General features: G+C 35.4%; 1 protein-coding gene and 1 non-coding gene across 3 annotated transcripts; one reads left to right on the top strand and one right to left on the bottom strand.

Annotated features, from left to right (window-relative positions):
* Positions 1–903: 903 nt before the first annotated feature.
* Positions 904–18527, bottom strand: LOC128982929 (beta-hexosaminidase subunit alpha-like). 2 transcript variants are annotated; one of them, XM_054402003.1, is made up of 9 exons: positions 18334–18527; positions 11407–11587; positions 8947–9065; positions 8143–8345; positions 7320–7435; positions 5891–6095; positions 3900–4116; positions 2725–2967; positions 904–1055 (listed from the first exon to the last, which is right to left on the bottom strand). In XM_054402003.1, the coding sequence occupies exons 1-9, from the start codon at positions 18514–18516 to the stop codon at positions 945–947; spliced, it is 1578 nt and encodes a 525-aa protein (XP_054257978.1). In that variant the 5' UTR covers positions 18517–18527; the 3' UTR covers positions 904–944. The 2 variants fall into 2 exon arrangements, with proteins under 2 accessions (XP_054257978.1, XP_054257979.1); XM_054402004.1 differs by lacking the exon at positions 18334–18527 and adding an exon at positions 13527–13794.
* On the top strand, positions 16374–16447 carry Trnai-aau (transfer RNA isoleucine (anticodon AAU)). The gene has a single exon. It is a non-coding gene; the product is annotated as a tRNA-Ile (tRNA).
* Positions 18528–20103: the final 1576 nt, after the last annotated feature.

The raw sequence follows: 20103 nt of genomic DNA, 5'->3' as shown, positions 1-20103 counted from the left end.
TTCGGCATGATGATAGCTTACATTCCCGATTAACATATAGGCATATTCTTATCTCAAAAATCCTTTCGGGCTCCGCCCCAGTGGCTCTGTAATTCCCCATGTTAACCTTATGAGTATTTATATTTAAAGGGAATTAAAGAATTTAGTCAGCTGTTTCAACTAAAAAAGTTGGTTCTATGATATGGAAAAGCATTAAAAAGTTATAAGATTTACCAACAGGGTGCAGCACTATATTTTTTTGCATTTATGAAAACAGCTAATTTGAACTAAGCAACAACAAAAAAACTGTGATTCGCAATGAGAACTGTCAAAGTAGGATTGTTTACAGTTATGTTTATGTTTTTCATTTAATGAATAATTTGTGATATTTTGCGAATTGTTGATAATTTATTTTTCTCTATTGTTTAGGTGAAGTGGTAGAACATTATGGCTATGGTAGATGTGTAATACTAAGGAATACTGTAAATTTAAAAAAAGAAAATTTTATCAAACTGTGTCCTCCCTTATTGCAAACGCAAAGCTTGAGTATAACTGCAATAAGCATTTTATACTTATATTCCAACCCCGTACTCTGCTAGTAAGGTAATAAATTAAAAGAATAACATACAAATAAGTACAGCTGAGGTATTTTTAACATAAAGTATATGGAAAGTTCCCTTTAGAAAGGAATTACGACCTTAAAGGGCAATTTATGAAATAATCGATAGTTTTTTGTGCAAGGTTTATCGTCATGCCGAACATTTTAAGTATATGGTTTATGGGAATGTGACTTGTAGTTTTCTCAAAAGTGCATGGGTCCTTTGGGATTCATACATGGATAGAAAATATATCTGACACTTTTAAGGGAATATGTTTGCTAAATGGAAATTCGGATAGTCTGCAGGTTTGCAATCACTAAACTCATTAAAGAAATATATTTAATCTAATTACTTCCAACATCCGTTTCAATAAGAACAATACCCAGGTCCATTGGCAGGCTGGGCTCCGACTCCTCTCCTCTTCATACGACAAACGTGTTCATTGAGTCTTGGAGCTGCAATCTCGATGTTATTGATCTGTACAGCCATGAGAACAGGTTCAAGAATAGGTAATCCTAACAATGGGCTCTAAAAATCAGATATTTGAACAAAGAGAGCCCTATTGGCGAATGAATTAGTGAAGGACTATTCATAATGTTGTCTTACGATGTATAACTTCTTTAATTAAATACGTTGATGTATTGCAAAGGCTACAGTATTTTACTGTAAAGGGATCTTCACTAGATGAAGATACAAAGTCTGAACTACAGTGTGTATACTTTTACCTAACCCGCCATGTTAAACTTCCCTATCCCAAGCGTGATGTATATAACTTCGTTACTTCTCGAGTGATGTAAAGTTGAAAAAAACTCACTCAGTGATGTAATGAAACCCATTTAAATAACATTGAGTGCTTAACTTAAAAAATATACCTCTATGGAGCCAACGACGTTCAACGCTAGAAATCAGCTATGCGCTTGAATTTTATTGTTATGTTTTGAAGAATTTTCCTAACCTAGCTTTTGTTTGTAAATGAACGTTACTGTTAGAAGATGAGTGAAATGGATAATGAAAAATATTGTTCGTAACCTCCTGTATATTGTCGGGTCAGGTAAAATCTTGTACGTTACACGTTACGCAAGAGCGTGTTTACATCACTTCGGTAAATTATGCAACTCGCTTCCGCTCGTTGACCTGCGTGATGTAAAAACGCTCTTACTACACTTGTAAGGTAAATAGCTATTACAAGGGCTGAAAATAAACAAATATTTGTTTCTAATATGTGTGTCACACCTCTACTGGGAATTTTATTTTTATTTTTTCAAGTAGCTACTACAGTCTTGTATCTTTTTTCCTACCGTTTGATAATACTGAATGTATTTCATCTTTACTACCCATTACCCCCCCCCCCCCCCCATTCCCTAAGACGCTAGACACGAACCTGGGATTGTTTTTCATATTATTTCAAGTAAAGCTAGACCTAGGGGTTGTGGCAATATCACTTGGTTAAAATGCATTGGTTATTTTTGGCGGGATTTGAACCCGGGACTGAAGTCCTGCGCTCTAACCACTAGACCAGCTCACTCCCGAATAATAATGAAAACCTAGCAGTAAATAGGCTACTAACCAAGATTTACCTCATTCAACAGCAGATGAGTAATCAAAGTGATTCCATTGAAAACAACACGAGCTCAAGTTTTAAATACACATACAAGGCCAATCTGATGAACTATTTTTTTAATACTGCACCATTTTGTAAACTACTGATTTGCAAACCTCGTATTTAGGCCTAGTGTACTTTTATGGCTCTGCTCCTATTTTAATGAAACTGCTATAAAAGTTTAAAGTAAGTTAAATGATTAGGCTACTCCGTCAACGCATAGAAAAAAAATTGTAATGACTGAAAGTTTATTACATTCATCGATAAAGATGTATTTATTGTTGTGAAATGTACAATGAAATTTTATAGCAAACACAAATAAATTTGAACAGTTATTCAATCATGTATACAGTATATCAATGGGAGCCATCATTTCATTCAGCAAAACTAGCGGACGAGAGAACAATTTACAGGAGATTATTCGAGTCCAGCTAATTCATTGGTACCCAGAGAATAAAAAGAACTTATTTACACTGCTGCTTTTGCTAGTATGACAAAAAATAGGCTATATATTTTCTCCAGGACTAGAAGTACCTCATGATATACCTTTTCTGAGGACCAGAGACGCTCGGCCACTGCGCTTGCTCGGGGCCAAATCCTAGGAACAATGTTGGTTTCGTCCACCATCTCTCCCCACATGCAGGCCTCACCCCCTACCACAAGTTCTTTTTGATGCTGAGTTCCATTGAAGTCTGTTGGGTCCACTTGATAGAAGGTTTGCCATTGATCATTGATATGGTCCAGATACCAACCCTGGGATAGCAGGGCTTGCAGACCATTGTCTGTCACCTGTTGATATCCAAGTGTTGATTAGTTTACCAACAGTCTTGTCAGCTCCTGAACCACATATCCTGGACAGTGACAAAACTTTATATCTTACAACAATTATTTATTTTTCTTTCACTAGTTTAAAAAGTTATTATTTTTAAATTCACCTTGAACACGGCATGGTATAAATTTCCATATTTTATCATCTCGTATATTGATTCTATTAACAGCTTGAAATGTGTTCGAACGCAGCTGTTTTGTTTACAACTATACTAGTAATAGTCTAAAATATAATAATCTATCTATATATTAATAGGCAAGCATGTTTCTTTAAAACCTTTTGTTCTCAGCTCGTGTGCATCGCAGGGAAAATCTACGCATACTGTTGGAAAGAATTTACCTGTAGATGTGCAGGATCCCTTTATAAATTAAAATAGGCTAAAATAAGCACAAAAAATGAATCTAAAATTTTGAAAAAATTAACATGGATCTTATGGGTTGCCATGCCATGCCATTCGGTGATGAAATAACAACGAAATATAAACAGAAAATCAAAACAAATTGAAGAAACTCCAATCACATGTTTTATTCACAGTGTGGGATGAAAATAAAGAAGTCTGTACATTAAATATTTTTGGTCGAGTTTCGACCACTGGACGACCTCTAGTTATTATTAAATAGTAGGAAATAATATCACAACTGGAAAAAATTCTGTTCCATAAAAAATTATGTCTGTGGTTGAGCTTAGATTTCAAACAAGGCCCAGTAAAACTTGACAATTTCCGGACCTTACCAAAATGCCCCAAACAATTGAGAAAATCTGAGTAACAAAAATGTCTACATCTGCAGTGAGTTAGCCAAGAAAACTTAGTATTTTATGTTTTAGCTCAAATAGTAATCTTCAAAACCTCTGTTTATTTTTGTTGCCAAATATTTCAAAAGATATAACTAACCGCTTGAAGTAATTCGGTCCTATTGCCATTCCATATGTGGACTAATGTGTTCTTAGACAGATTGGCATTATGAACAAACACTTCTTGCCAGACGATGCCATTGATTCCAATTTGGTCTAGAATATTAATTATTTCCTTGATATAGTAACCTTCCAGCTCTTCATAGGTGGTAAGATTTTTTTCCTTCATAAATTTCTGAACAGCGGGATTTGATTTCCTACAAAATATGAGTGTTTGAAATCTCAAAAATATGCATCCTATATTTTTGATATTTCAATAACTTTACTGGTACTCTCAAGTGGTATTCACAATCAAGTGTAAATACCCCCGCCGCAGCAAACCTTCAGACTAAGCGAATTTTAACTTGTCTGATTACATTTTTACTCAAATATTTCTATAAATAAGACATACTTATTCCCAATTTAAATAACATTAGATTTAACGAGTGCTTAGGTTTGCTGCTACAGGGAAGGTAAAAAGTGTTTTTTGATGATACGTCAATAGTATAAGATGAAATTAATGAATTTGCCAAATTTAATCAATATATATCCATAAACAAGTAAACTACAACAGTTTTAATTTTCTCCATAAGAATAACATGGGAATTTTAAATTACACTATTTTTGAATTTTCTCCGTGATCGTTAGCATAGATTACACATACTCCCTTAGTAGATTTCTCATCCTAATGGAACAGCTGAAGACAATTTTATTGTTAGTTCTGTACGGTTTATGTAGAGGTCGTGTTTTGTTTAAAATTTGTTTCCCGTTAATACAGTCATTTAAAACCTCGTTTAACCAAATAATACGATCTAATCATAAACAATAAATTGTCCCCTAGTTATTTAACCAAACAGTAAAGCACAAATCAAGAAATTAACCCTAAAATAATAGAAACAAAATTTCGTCGACACTAGCGCCCAGTGTGGCGTACATGAACTAGACATGAAAAACGAGCTTCAAAATTTACAATGGGATGAGAAGTCTACTTGTGTTGGTTAGTCTATGCCGTTAGGCATACAACACAGAGCTTAAATATACTAAATTATTTCTTTTCTTAAGCTCTACAAAACGGTTTAAAAATAAATTGCAAAATCTTTTGTTTTTAGGGTCAAAATGGGAAAAACCCATTTTTACCCCATAAAACCCCCCATAAACCTCCGTTCCCATAAACCTCCGTTCCCATAAACCTCCGATTATGCTGGTTCGCAAACTTGTTCGAATAAACGTAGGTTTACACGTTTGTAGCAAATTTCATCAAAATCGGATCATTTTTGCTAGAGTTATCGTACTAACAGACATATAACTTATATATATATGAATTTGAACGGATGGTATTTTTGGCCTTTAGGGACCTCAAAACGAAAAATAAAATCAGTCCTGGGTCCAGGTCTTACTATGAGTACTGCGGTAATAGATTATTCCCTGTATGGAAAATTCGCTAAAAAGGCTGTTTTCCTACAATGTGTTTATACAAAGACTCTATGGTTTAGAATTTGAATGGAAAAAAATTTGCAAGTCTGATATAAGATATTGTCAATTAAATAGGTAACATTTGTTACAGTCAAATTTTATTATTAATTAAATTGAATTGTCAAGCAAATACGAGCTTATAGTTTACAAGATGGTTTTGACGATACGTTCCAAAGTTGTTTGTATAACCTGCTGCAAGTCATCCTGAATTAATATCCAATATTTTGTAACAAAGTATTATGATTATAAATATGCAAACGTAATCCGGAGGCTAACAACTCTTGGAAATGATATTATATGATTATGTTTATAATAATTTTCATGTAGGTAATTTAGTTCTAGGTAAACTTACTTGATTTATTTTAAAAACATAAAATGTAGTTTGTTAAAAATAATTCCTTTTAATATTTTCTTGCTTAGCACAACACTTTTTAGCAACAATAAAGATGTCAACAAAAACTAAAATAAATAAAATTTTAAATGTTGAAAAGTAGATTAAAAAAGATAATACTGTTTTACCAGCAGGTATAATCGACTTCGTCTCCTCCTATGTGGATATATCTGGATGGGAAAACGTTTTTTACTTCTGTAAGTAAAGATGCCATAAATTTATAGTTTTCTTGTCTGCTGGGATCAACTGGTCCAAAATTACCGTCAAATGATCCATTAACATAACATGCTGTTAAAAGCTTGCTTGTTCCTTTCCCCCATGATTGTGTGTGACCTGTAACATCAAATAATGTAGCGTATCATAGATGAAACACATTGCTTTGGTTCAGCAGAAGAACATTTTAAATATGTCCACCCAGTTGAGTGTATTGATGTCTTTAATATATTTTCAGTTATTTTACTATCATTAAAATTATTATGACTAAATCATCTACCTTATTAGTAAGCTATCACTAATTGTCCTTTGATATTATAACTTAGTAAAAGCATTAAGTGCTCAATCTAAAATTTATCCTCAAATAAAGAGAAACTTTGGAGTCAATATCAACACTCCAAACTTGAGATTTTACAATTTAATTTTAAGTCTACTGGCAATATCAAGAGCAAATCATTTAATTTAATTAATACTAGCTATTAGCCTGTCCTACGTACAGGAATCAAAGGTCGATTAAAACTGAATGTAATTCAAAACTGCTAGCTTACAGGTAAAGTTATTTTTTATTTACAGCACATAATACACAGCAGTAACAAGTTTCATAAAAATACAGTTAAAAATTCAAAGATGATCAAAAAATTTAAGTTTTATAACAAATAAATGCTTTAAATACCTTTATAATGAGTCTTCTTCATTTGAAATGATGAAATGAATTAAATAACCAAGTAATTCAGTATGTTAAATAGAACTATTTCCAAAACCATTTTTCATTACAACATGTTAGTTTGAAATAACTGACTAGATTTTTATTTAATTGCTAAACTTGCTATACAGTGTAAGCTACATTAGGAAGGAATCTATTCACTTGAAAATATATAATAAACCAAATCCTGTATTGCAGACTCTCACTAATCCAGATCCAAAAATTTTAACAGACAAAAGTTAAGAAATTTATGCAACAATCTGTAAAACTAACTCCTTATTTCACATCTTTAAATTTGTAGTCTTGTGTAAATGGCATGCCTCTATATCATTTGTTGACACACTGTTTCACTTTTTTGGTCTTAAAACTTTGGTAAACATCAGGTGCTGGTGAACATTATTTACGGGTACAGTAGGTACCCGTAAATAATGTACACCTGATGTACAGTAGGTACTTTGTTACAGTATCATGTGCATTACACTACAGTGCTCTGAAGTAGTACGTATATATATATATACGTACTGCTATAGTTATAGCATATGTAGTATAACTATAGCTATACTAACTATAGTTCATTAAGGTGCTACATCCAATAGTCAATGGTGCTACGGTATCCAGTTAGATGTAAAGGTTAACCTTACCTGGGGAATCAAACTCAGGAAGAACTCTGATTCCTCGCATTCTAGCAAAAGATATTATTTTCTTAATCACTTCTTGTGAGTAAATTGCCTTCTTGGAATCATATGCACCATTATCACTAAAAGCAAGATCTATAATATTACTCTATTTCACAACTTAATCAGCATTTATTTGACGTATTATAACTTTTTTCACCGCATAAAATACTTAGTGATCGCAAATTGCTGGGTGGCTGAGCAATTGATGACAGTGCTTGCCTACTCATCAGAAGGTTGCTGGTTAGGTCCTCAGAAAAGTCACTAGTTTTTATGTTTCAATGCTAGACTCATCTGTAACTAAGCTTTTAATTCATGGTTTTGGCTAATGATAGAAATACCTGGTCTCAGTGAGTCCACATTGCATCTCACTCCACTCTAGATTCATCCTTCATAAGCTTCCTTCATATCCTACATATACATTTATCCTTCACTCACTACTTGGGTTAAAATGCACCCAGTTGTGTCTCATACACCATACTACCTTAATTGGTAATACTATTTTATGGTAACATGTCTAGTACTGGTACTGTCATGGAAAATATTGCCTGATCGAGTCATTTACTGTTGATTATTATATACAAAAATAACCAAATGTTAATGCAACGTCACATCCATTTTTATATATAGACCTACAGATAGATAGCCATAGTGATAAATTTATCAAAAAAGTTTGTTGAAAACTTTTACTTGCTAAGCGATTAAACGTTAACTCATAATATCATTAATTTCTCACGTAAGGTCTAAGGTGGTTTTTTTTTATTGTACTGTAATGAGATATTTAGATTACCTTAGGTTAGGGAATGTGGTACTCTGATAAGGGAAACTCTGATCATCAACAATGTGCCAGTGGAATACATTCATTTTGTTCATCTCCATGCCAGAGAGGATATTGAGTATCACACTGACAGGCAGATAATGTCGTGAAGTGTCCAGCAACAGTCCTCGGTGACTAAATCGGGGATAGTCCAATATATCCGTGTGATTTACCACCTAATTTACAAAGTTTCATTATTATTACATGATAAATCTATTAAAAACCTACACATCAGTTTACATTAAATTCATATAATTTACTGCTTATATTACAGTATTGTCGCGATCATCCCACCTGCGGATAGCTCGGCTGTGTAAGTTTGAATAACAGAAAAAACTCATTGTAAACATGTGAAAAATAATAAAATAAATAAAGTTTCTCTGTTAAACCTGTAACAAAGGCATCAAGTTTGTCTTTCATTGATAATACTAAAATTCAGAAATTACATTAAAATATAACCAAGAAAAAAACACCATTACACTAAAAAAAATAAAAAAAGTAAATGTCAACCTCCCAGCTCTCCTTTAGATCTTAGACTTAAACATGAGAAGTAGCAGAGAGGTATGGGTCATACGGGTATGAGGAGTGTATATTCTGGCCGAGTAAAGACAGATAAGGCATAAGGCGTTGTCTTAGCATACCCTCTACAAGGAAATATGTAGCATCCGTTTTACAGTACTCAAATGTCCCAATGTCCGCAGGTAGGGCTAATTTTATGTTTATAATTTTATAATGTTCAATAATAGGTATAAAATAAACATACTGCGCTCAACATACCAAGCAGCCTTGTTGTTTGGATGGTACTAACATTTGAGAAAACGTCTCCAATCCTCTCAAGATTCCCCACACAGAGCCACTCTTCAGAACAGCTGACTCAGCATTCACATGAAGTTCATCTGGAGTTTAGAGTAAGAGTGAGATACTGATTTATGTTTTGAGTGGCTTTTAAAGGAGTTGTTTCAATGTAGTACTGCCAGAGTTTCGGGTGTAACAATTAAGTGCTAGCAGTTCTTAATTGCTAAATTATTAATTTTTTTGTTGCTAATTTATTTTATAAATTATTATTAATTGTTTCTAATTACCATTAGAGTACTACACTTTTATTATACTGTAGGTTTTTAATGCACTTGGGAAGGCAATGAAACATTCGTCCTAATAAAATGTTGGTAGGAAATTTTAATAAAATATACCTCCTTTATGACATGATTGATGACCGATGGATTGATGCACGTCCACCTTTAACTCCATTAGGCCGCAGCCTTCAAAGTGGCGTGGCAATGTCGCAGGTATGGTTGTAACAGTTGTTTTGTTTTAAAGCAGCTAATTGAGCGGAGCGAAGCAAAGCTCTTTGGGATCAACTTCAATGCAATCTTTATAACACTTAATCTCAATAACAGCTGAACCAACGTATTTTAGCCAAACTTACGAATGTTGTTTTGTCAAATGATTAGATGGTTTAGACGTAACCAATTTCAATTTTTGATAATGCCTATATAATTTTAAAGTAACTCAAAGTTTTTAAATTTTAACATTGGTCTTATGGGTTGCCATGATGGTTACAAAATAACAACGTAAATGTAAACAAAACAAAGAAATCATAGCTTATGTTCAAATCAAGCCACAACCTAAACACAGTTCAAAGGAAAAAATTGGATGATGACAACTGATTAAACAATACAGAGAAAGTCTTTAGGTTTACATTCAAGCAATTTGGAAACGACCACTGATCGAATAGGTACAGTCATAGATAAATCATACTTTCTTAGGTACAGTATTTAACAGATTTGATTTACGTGGCTAAATAAGGTTATAACATTTTATCTTAAACAATTAGTAGGTGAATCACACTCGTGGATCAATCTCATAAATGGCAAACTTAAACAGGTCCGACGAAGGAAGTGGTGAAGGAAGTTGTAAAAGGCTAAAGGTTCTGAGTGTGGGAACCCTTTGTGGCAGTTAGATTAATATGTATCCGTATCGGCAATCCTAAAATGCTATGGGAAGGGAGGAAAACAGGTCCACAACGTAGGAAGTAGTGAAAAAAGTAGTATAGGTTAGCTGTGCAGATTGTGGGAACATTTGTATTTTGTATTATATCTATAAACATTTTTTAATTTATTACTTTACAACCGTGAAACATGATTGCTCCGCTCAACTGGCTTTCACTGCTCTGAAAGCAATCCTAGTGGTATTTGTGTATTTACAAAACCTTGGTTACTGGACTATGACAATGTTGACTCCCCGTTAAATGTACAGATATAGATTTTCAATTCATATTCTTTTGGTTTTCAATTCCGGACGTTTTATTTTTAATATTTTAATAAATTTATGTTCCTAAATTTCCATTTAAATCGATAAAATGTGAATTAATCAGCTGATGTCACCTGTCTGTCATGTTATACACACGTCTGGCTCTCGCACGGCACTAAACAACACATCGATGAACAACACTACTTGCGGCCCATTCTACCAGGCCGCGGCCTGGAGTTAAAGTCGCCCGATTGATGCCAGCAATCTGATTGACTTCCTAGAATGAGTTTTTGAATAATACTCATAGTTACAAAAAATCTCTCATGAATATTAAAAACATGATGTTAAAAATCACCAAAGAATGATTTAAGCCAAATGGTTATAATTTTATTTTACTGAAATCATTGGTACAGGTATCCATTGTTGAAACAAAATCCAACAACATTCAGTAAAGAAGTGAATTCAAAAATGTCTGTTTTCACAACATTTTATGGTTTTCTAATGTTCTTTATGTTAACAAGAGAGGGTAATTCAGTGTTTGTGATTAAAATGATTTTAAAAGTGCAAGAGCCATATGCCGAACCCAAGGTTGTACAAGTACAACGGAGAAATAAACTGATGACAATGCAGCTATTTAGTTGCAAATGTCTACACACAATATTCAGTCCCACCCACGAATACGGTACTATGGTCCCGCCTAAAGCTGGGTTTTCCTAGACCTAGACGCGGAGTCGGCCAGCGGAGACCGGACAACGGAGAGCGGAATTGAAATTAACATGGCATTCCGCTCCGCTGCTAGGAAAACAGTAACATTAAATTACCTAAGACAAGCTGAGTCCGCTCTCCGCGTTCCTCCTTCCGCTGGCCGACTACGCGCCTAGGAAAACCCGGCTTAACCTCTGCTGTATTATAAGCTTTTGTAGCTTTCGGTGAAAAATTGATGTGAGTGATTTAGTTACAAATATGTGGTAGTAGTAAAATACAAACAGTTTTCCTTCATGTCGGCGTCAGGCCATTGCTGGCACGGACTGGTCAGTTCCAATTGCAGCTGGTGCAGGCTGTGAGGAGAGTCACATTCTGTGCTGAGTGTAGCTTCCTTGGCTTGGCTGATCACTTCCGAGTACCTCTTGATGGCTTCCTCAATAATGTCACATGTTTCTGCAGTCACCTACAATGAGTAGAAAGATCGTTATTTTTTATTTTAAAGGTAGTTTTACAATATAGCCATCAGTATTTAGGCCTATACTTTTAGAATAGGTACAGCATTTCCACAGAATTGTTTTTCTATCACCCACAAATTGGGCTTCCTTGCACTGATTATAGTACAGAAAGTTGCTAAGTGCTGCATTTACTTTACTTTTGCCGCAATATTTTTTGCCGCACTCTTTTTTTCCCGAACCCCTTTTTTGCCTAACTCCAAAATTCCAACCAAACAACACAAAACAGCGTGTTTTTAAAAGGCTCGTAGTTCCAGTTCGTGTACGCTTGGAAATAGGTTGGCAACACTTATTAATTACTACGACTACGATCAGCAGTTATAGTTATAGTGTTTCCCATTTCGTTCAACGAAACGGCACACGGAAGATTTCTCAGGTGCCGTTTGACGTCACTTTGAGGGAACACCAATACCGCAACGATACGGTTTGGAGCCAGCGGCCTCGGTGGTGCAGTCCAGCCCTGGCAGTGGATAGCGTTGCGGGCTGATAATCCGAATGTTCCGGGTTCGAATCCCGCCGGCGGCACTAACTTTTTATCAACATTTTTTTCATATCAGCAAGTTTGGTTGGTTTGGTTAGGTTATGACAGTTTAATTTTATAATTTAAAAATTATAAAATTGAATTTTAGGCTATTATAATTTTATTTTATGAACAAAACTATTTTTTAGATTAGTAAACCTTTATTCGATTTTTCCATTATCAGCACGTTTGGTTAGGTTAAGACAGTTTAATTTAATAATAGAAAATTATAAAATTGTCTGTTTCTTCAGACGCAGCGGTTAGTGACGTCAGCAGTTAGTGACGTCAAACGGCACCTGAGAAATCTTCCGTGTGCCCCACCGTTTCGTTCAACGATTGGATTGGATTTAACCTAAAAACTTGTTGTATAGTTTTTGGAAGACTAATTATTTAGGTATATGCGTTATAGTAACTATGTAGGAAACATATAATGTGTAACACGAGTGCAAAGTGTCCTTGCTGCACTCGAGAAATTTTCCACAATCGCCTGCGTAAACATTTCTCTTCGCACACGCACACTAGTTACACAAATAACTATTTCTAAACGGTTACCTAGTTTTTCAACCTAAAATTGTATTACAGTAATGGTAGCACAATTAAATCAACTGTTGATTGAATAGATCGCAATTTGCACGTATTCAGGTTCCCCATGTCTTTTTAGATTATAGAATCAAGCCCTTTTTGTGGGTCTTAACATTCTTACATTCCATTGTATGTTTTGGCAATAAATCATTTAATTTCATTTCAACACATTTAAAAGAGTGTTAAGGATAATTCTTGGAAATGAATTCGTAGGATACTATGTTTATGTTTATTATCCATCTTTTATAATCACATAGGTCATAATAATTTCATCACTTTAAAAATAAATTTAAAAAATATTTTGATGATGAACTTTTACTGGAGTATATTTAACCTACGAGATTATTATTATATGGTTTTACTCTAGCCCTAGCTAGAAAAATGCCTGAGTTGATGAATAACTTTTGCATTGACTGTCACTTTAGTCCTTTAGTAAAAATTAAAACCCTTTATTTACACAACCTGGAATATCTGTATCATTATAAAATAAACAAAATATGCAAGGTAGTTTGTTAATTTACGATTTTTTTTAATGTTTTGCCTTAACTATGATATAAATAATCTTAATGTACAAGAAGGTTATTACAGTATAGTAGCCACGGTATGCCCTCTGTTTGTTTAATTTGAGAATAATGAATAAATTAAAAACAAATTAACAACCAGACACTATATGTCATGTTATTACGATGATTAAGTACTGTTATATTAAACAATTTGTCTTGTTGAAGCTAACTAAATTAGAATAAGCACAACTATGTGTTGTATACAAAATACTTGTTTCAAATTACCTTTAGTTCAAAGCCTTTTCCGACCGTCCTAGTGTTAACTGATATCCTAACACTTTGCGGCAGCGGCCAAACGGCGCCCTCAGTTGTATTGGGGTTGACAATACAACTGCAAACACTAACGTAAAATGTGACTAGCAAGCAGACGATTGTATAGCGTGATCGTTGCATAACGTGTGTTGGTAGTCAAACTGTGTCCTGCGGAGATAACGAAGTAGACGTAGGATGTGAGGGCACAACACGAGGACCGTCGTCTCCTCCCAGAGATAGCCTACAGCGGACAACGGCGATAGTGACGTTAATTATGTTGGATGACCCCAGACCCCACTCGACCCCAGCAATATCCTCCCTCGGGTCAAACTGTAACACAATCGATTTGTATCCTCTGAGGACTAGGCAGTGGGCGGCATAGGACTACACTATCGGGGGAAAATATGTAGCCTACACTCGAGTTTGATGGATACATTTAAATATTTCCAATACATTTCGCGTGGTGACAATAAACATTTTACCGTTAGATAGACAAATTTAGATGAGTGAAAGACTACAAAAGTACAGTTTGTTTAGGACTAATTTAACTCTAACACTGGAGTTGAAACTTCAATTCCAAAAACAAATTAACCGATCGTTCTGAAATGTTTATGGCTTAATATAAACATAATCATAACCTGAAACTGTTATCCCGCATAATGTTTATACTGTATTGCTGTTATGTACTGTTGCTACTCTTATTGGTGTATTAAAAGTGCCAACCAAGTACGTCATTGCCGCTCGAGAATAGGTACAGTACGTTACAACCCACACACTACACGTGCCAAAAACAGACGAAACGTGCAAGTGTGTGTTCAACGGTGTGCATGGAACGGTGGAAATCAAAACGAGTTTGATTTTTGGCGTGCCGTGGCAAAGCACACCGTTCTCGTTCTGACAGTACGTTTTCTGTGGTTCTGACATGCTAGTGTGTAGGCGGTCCCGTGCCACGTGCTGGTAGTTCAACCACTTTGCCACTTTTGACAGGGTTTGACACTATAATAGTCCTTTCTTATTAGTGAATCGACGGCATTTTGTCTTTGGCAAGACTATCGAGATTATAACACAATGGATCGCGCGCCGTATGTGATGCGTGAGCCGAGACGCATTCATGGATCTTTATATAATATATCATAGAGCAAACATCCTCTACCACAGTATATTGTGAACCAAATGCCCTGCTGGCGTATATATGTACGGGAGTGAGGTGTAAGGTTTGGACTAACCTAAGGCGGCTTAGTGCTGTCTATTGTCTATTTTAATGATTAATTAATTATATCCTTAAAACATGCCATATGTGTGTGTGTTTTGCATTTAATTTGTACGAACTGACGATGTAATTTAGCACTTTGCAGGCTACACTGAAGATCAAGTGTGTGGGCAACAACGTGCCGTGAAAGGGCAAACTGAGCCTTCGTAATGGTTGTCCAGGGTATAGATTTGAGTTGGGTGTACGTTCTTACCGGAGTATTGTAACAAAGTTACTCAATAAATATCGTCCCAAGATTAGGATGTTATACGAAGTATACAGTAGTATCAAAGCATAATCACACTACGGCTGAAAATATGACTTTCAGCCACGTTTTTAATTTTTAATCAAAACACACAGGTAGGTAGTGTTGTATATCAATCTTCTTAGTTTTTCTGTTTCTACTTTACGAATATTATATTTATATGAAGGGATTTAAGAAATAAAAAAAAATACAATTGTTTTGGAGGTGTTCGTTGGTGAATGGAGACTCATCAAGGAAACGGCTTCAAGCGCCGAGGCCGAGGGGAGTGCACTGTGGACCCGGGTAGCTGATACCCCGTTAGGCCCGTGTGCGCCAACTTACTGGTTTAAGGATACGCACTGTAGAGTGTAGATGGCCATACGAAGATGAGAACATTTCGCGAGAGCGGCAGTATGACTGTGTTTGTGGTCGTAATACACACAATATTTACTACCACCACCATTTAACCATAACACACAGAAGAACTTTTATAAAATGCCGTATATAAAATGCAGCAAAATGCTATGTTTGCTTTTCCTCAACCAATCACTTTCATATATGCATTACTGGATGTTCTATTTTATAGAAACGCCAAAAGTGAAATCAGCTGATTTACCGAGCAGGATTGAATAAAGCGGAAATGAGCTATTATGTATACTGTTTACAGATGTGGCAATATGATAATTTACAAAAGTCACTATACTACTAAGACGCTAAAAAACATACCTCGCTAAACATTTCAACGCGACTGTCACTGTCACTACATAAGAAATAACAACAATACATTAATTAGATTTATAATCCGAATAGAGTTGGGTCTATTTACTTCTATATTAAGTTAACACAAATTTCCCCCTTAACTGTCTCAGTCTTGTCTTCTAATTCTTATGACAATTCCCTGCCGAGCGGGAGCGCGCGCGATACGGCGACGTAGCCAAGGGGAAACATCCAAAATACACTTTACCATAGATAAAACATACTTACCTTCTCCGGCAAAGAGTATTTTTTTGTTGACACTTGGCAGTGGTTTAATATGTTTCACAACATGTGCAGCAATTGATTTGTTAACTAAATTAAGCACAATCCGCACTATAGTTCGGCCGCTTAGAAAACGACCTGCGCGCTAATGCTAAACCAATGCTGGAGGAGGTCGCTTTCTAATCGGCCGAACTATAAAAAGTAGGCTATCCTTTTCTATTATTGGAGATGACTCCTAAAAGTATTTCTTAATTTCTTGATGATTACACCTGTTATCTACACAAACTGTCAAATTGAATCTATTATAGACCTAGTTTAAGATTGTTCTAAGCTAAATATTGAATCATCTGGCCCATTAGCTCAGTTGGTTAGAGCGTCGTGCTAATAACGCGAAGGTCGTGGGTTCGATCCCCCCATGGGCCATCTAATATTTTATTCGTGGTTATGTACATGAATGAGTATGGGACAATATTATTTATAATCGATTTAAAATCCACCTTAAAAGATTAATAAATAAGTAGTTTTATTTTCTTAATCATTCTGATGACCCAAAATAAACTGTGTAGTTTGTTGAACTATGCTTTAGTTTAAAGACGGAAAATGGTTTATAAAAAAGCGTAGTCTAATAATAACAGTTGCGTACACACGTCATATACAGAGTGAGGCAATGAAGCGCCCCAATTTATAAATAGGCTAGTACAAATTCAATACTATTTACCCTATACATATTATGTGTAGGGTAAATAGTATTGATTTTATATTATAAATAGCACATCAAAACACAGCTTATATTTTGCCATTTTAACTTAACAAAGTTATTTTTCCATTTCTTGAAAACAAAATCCTCTAAAAGTGACGTCCTTGTCCTAAAATCGATCGCCACTAATCTTTTTTATGTATTCATACCGTCTCAACAGTACAAGTGTAAAAATACTATGTTACAGGTGTTATTAGACGTATACTTTCGGTAAATTTAATAACACGTACGATGCTATGCAATATATGTAGATAAGAGCTTAACTTCCGGGAGGACATATTATCATGATTATGATTATCAGTCAGCAGATTATCGTCAACAATTCCCGGGGCGATTGTGTGGAACTGTCCCATCCCCTTACTAGGGCAAGTTGTCTTTAAATCTTTGATACTGATTGTTCTTGGAGAATTAATAAAACCATGTCTACTGTATAGATGGTATAGGTGTATAGATGGTTGGAATTGTATATAGAAATTGCAACATTTCACAAAGACACAAAACGTGCTCACGATTTTGTTACGGTTAAAGACAATAAGTTATCTAGAATAAATAAATTAGTTAGGTATCTTATATGGTTCTAAGTAACTGTTTTTAAATACTGAAATATATTATAATATAATATTTTTTAACACAATTTCTAGCGGTATATTGCTTGACGCTTACAATTAACTAACTCTGGATAGAAAACGTTTGCATTTTGCAAACGAGCAATCAAACGCCGCTGCGCCGTGTCATATCATCAGACCTACTTTGCATAATCTCATCGGTTTGATTCCACAAGACACAACTGATGATAACTGGTCATCACCAGTTCTATCTATGAGTCACTCAGACCTTATGTGTACAATTATATTTAGTTACTGGGTTTGGATCCAGAGTCAGATGTCCTTGCCCTTAGTAGTATCCCATGAAGCTTTGTGATACATGTATGTGTAAGACAAACTTATATGGTTAAGACCAATTGAATAAATTTAGAATATAGGCTAAACTCGAGAGTATGCATTTTGGTATACGAAGTTGAAAAGCGTTTTCAAGCCGATAAACGATAAGTACCGATAAGTAAGATACATCTCTTATACTGTAATTGTAAAGATAATTGTTCACACATTTGAAATTCCTTATGTATTGGTGTATGGCTTGAACATTATGTCCTCACCAATGAAATAATAATGTATGCAGGGAGTATATTTCAACTCCTTCTGTCAGTCAGGGTTGTCAAGTTATGTTTTTAATGTAGGCATAGTATTGTTTTAAGAAATAACTACTGTACTTTCATAGTTTAATGGTTGGCAATTATTTACCTGCTATATAAGATAAAGATATTGAATCATTGTTGATTTTACTCACGATAAATTACAAAATGCGAACATCAAATGTGACCTTTCCCTAATTTGGGGCTAACTGTTAAAACAAAACTTTCTCTTTATATATTTCTTCCCCGAGGTACAAAAAAACCCTAACAGTCGTACAATCCAATTTCTTCCACTAGACTTACTGTTGTTACAGTATAAATAAAGTTAATAAGTAAGATTTGATAAAATTCTATGCTTACCTTAAAACTGAAGTTAGTAGGATCAAGCGTGATTTGCACATGTTTGTAATTGACAAACCTCGGCTCTGGCCAGACCCGGCCTTTGGTGAGTTGTTGGTCCAGTGTGTGCGAGCGAGAACATGCCGTGTGAACCAACAACAGAAGAACTGCGACAAGACAACGTCGATACTGAACTGATCTCATCGTGCGACTAATCCAAAGAAACAAAACAGTTCTGCCACTCTGCTTAGCTTATCAGTCAGCTGTCAGCTGTAACTACTGTTGTACTTCCCCTCCAAGCCAAACACACTACTAGGCGCGCGGCACGTCATTATAGTCACAGACAAGGAAATGCAAAACAAAGAGGAACGTGTCACTGTTTTGCCAAACTTAAACTTTCTTGAACTGATAAACGGTTAATCAACCGTGTCTATTATCAAGCGGTTAGAGTGTTAATTAAAAACACATGTACTTCACGAAACATATAAAACTGTACACTGTACTCTGTACTCTGCATTCCAATAATATGTCGAGAATTCGAAAAAGGAACACAGGATGTCGGGAACTTGAACTGAGGTTACAATATTTAACACTTGTATAATATACAAGGGGGCCGTGCTCAAATTTGCTAATTATTTTAATAAAGGTCAAATATTGTTTTCTACACAACACGAAAATCTCCACATTTTGATAAAAGCGTTGAATGAACCTACCAAAAGAATATTATTCGCAAATGAAAGGGCAAGATGTTTGAACCTAACAGAATATTATTAAAAAAATCGAGCCGAGTAGAAGCAGAACCGACGTAATTACCGAAAATCGCGCGACCGATTACGACGACTATATGTTTTTGCGATCGTGGGAGAATACGACGTCTCCTCACCGGCTTGATCAGGCCCGTTTTTCACCCTATCAGCGCCCTAGGCACAACTAATAGTAGTGCCCCTTTGCCCTTTGCAATACCGGTATATATGTGTATGTCCACCGACGAGGAAATCCGGAATCATGCGTGTTTTTTTTTTACCGGGAATTGTGAGTGAATTTTGTACTTCCACCTGTAATTTTCAATTTATCGCGATCGATCATGACAACGGTAGCGTTTCTGTAACCGCGGGAGACGATAATATGTCTACACACTGCCACGAGAGATGATCAGAATTTGCCGTGATCGCAGAAGACGATGATAATTTTCACACGACCGCGGGGAAAAGTCAGAATCTTTCCGCGGTATGATCTTCACAAGACTGCGGAATAATATGATTAACATTTTGCCGCGATAGCGAGAGGCGATGTCTTCACGACCGCGGGAGACGATTACGATCTCTACATAACAGAGGGAGATACAAAAATGATATCTTCAGGGCCTCAGGGGATTATCAGAATTTTAACATAATCGCACAAGACAATGATAATCCGCATGACCGAGGGAAAATATCAGAATTTTGCCTCATTCACGGTAGACGACGATAATATCCTCACGAAAGCGGGATATGTTCTTATACAGCCGCGATCATGGAAGACGCTGATAATGTCTACAGGACTGCAGGAAATATTCAGAATTTTGCCGCGATCGTGAGAGACGATAATGATATCTACACGAGCGGGAAATAATTAACATTTTACTGCAATGGCGGGAGACGGTTACGATGTCTATACGGCCACGTGAGACGATAATGATGTCAAAATGGTCACGATGGATTATCAGAGGTTTTCCCTATCGCATGCAAATACAACCATCAAATTATTTTTGTTATTTTCCAATTTTTGGCACCCCCTAGGAATGTGCCCACC

This window comes from Macrosteles quadrilineatus, unplaced genomic scaffold (genome assembly GCF_028750875.1).
Source record: "Macrosteles quadrilineatus isolate MER2022 unplaced genomic scaffold, UCM_ALF_1.0 Scaffold_1__1_contigs__length_201487025, whole genome shotgun sequence".
Classification (NCBI taxonomy): domain Eukaryota; kingdom Metazoa; phylum Arthropoda; class Insecta; order Hemiptera; family Cicadellidae; genus Macrosteles; species Macrosteles quadrilineatus.
This window is presented reverse-complemented; position numbering and strand designations above follow the sequence as displayed.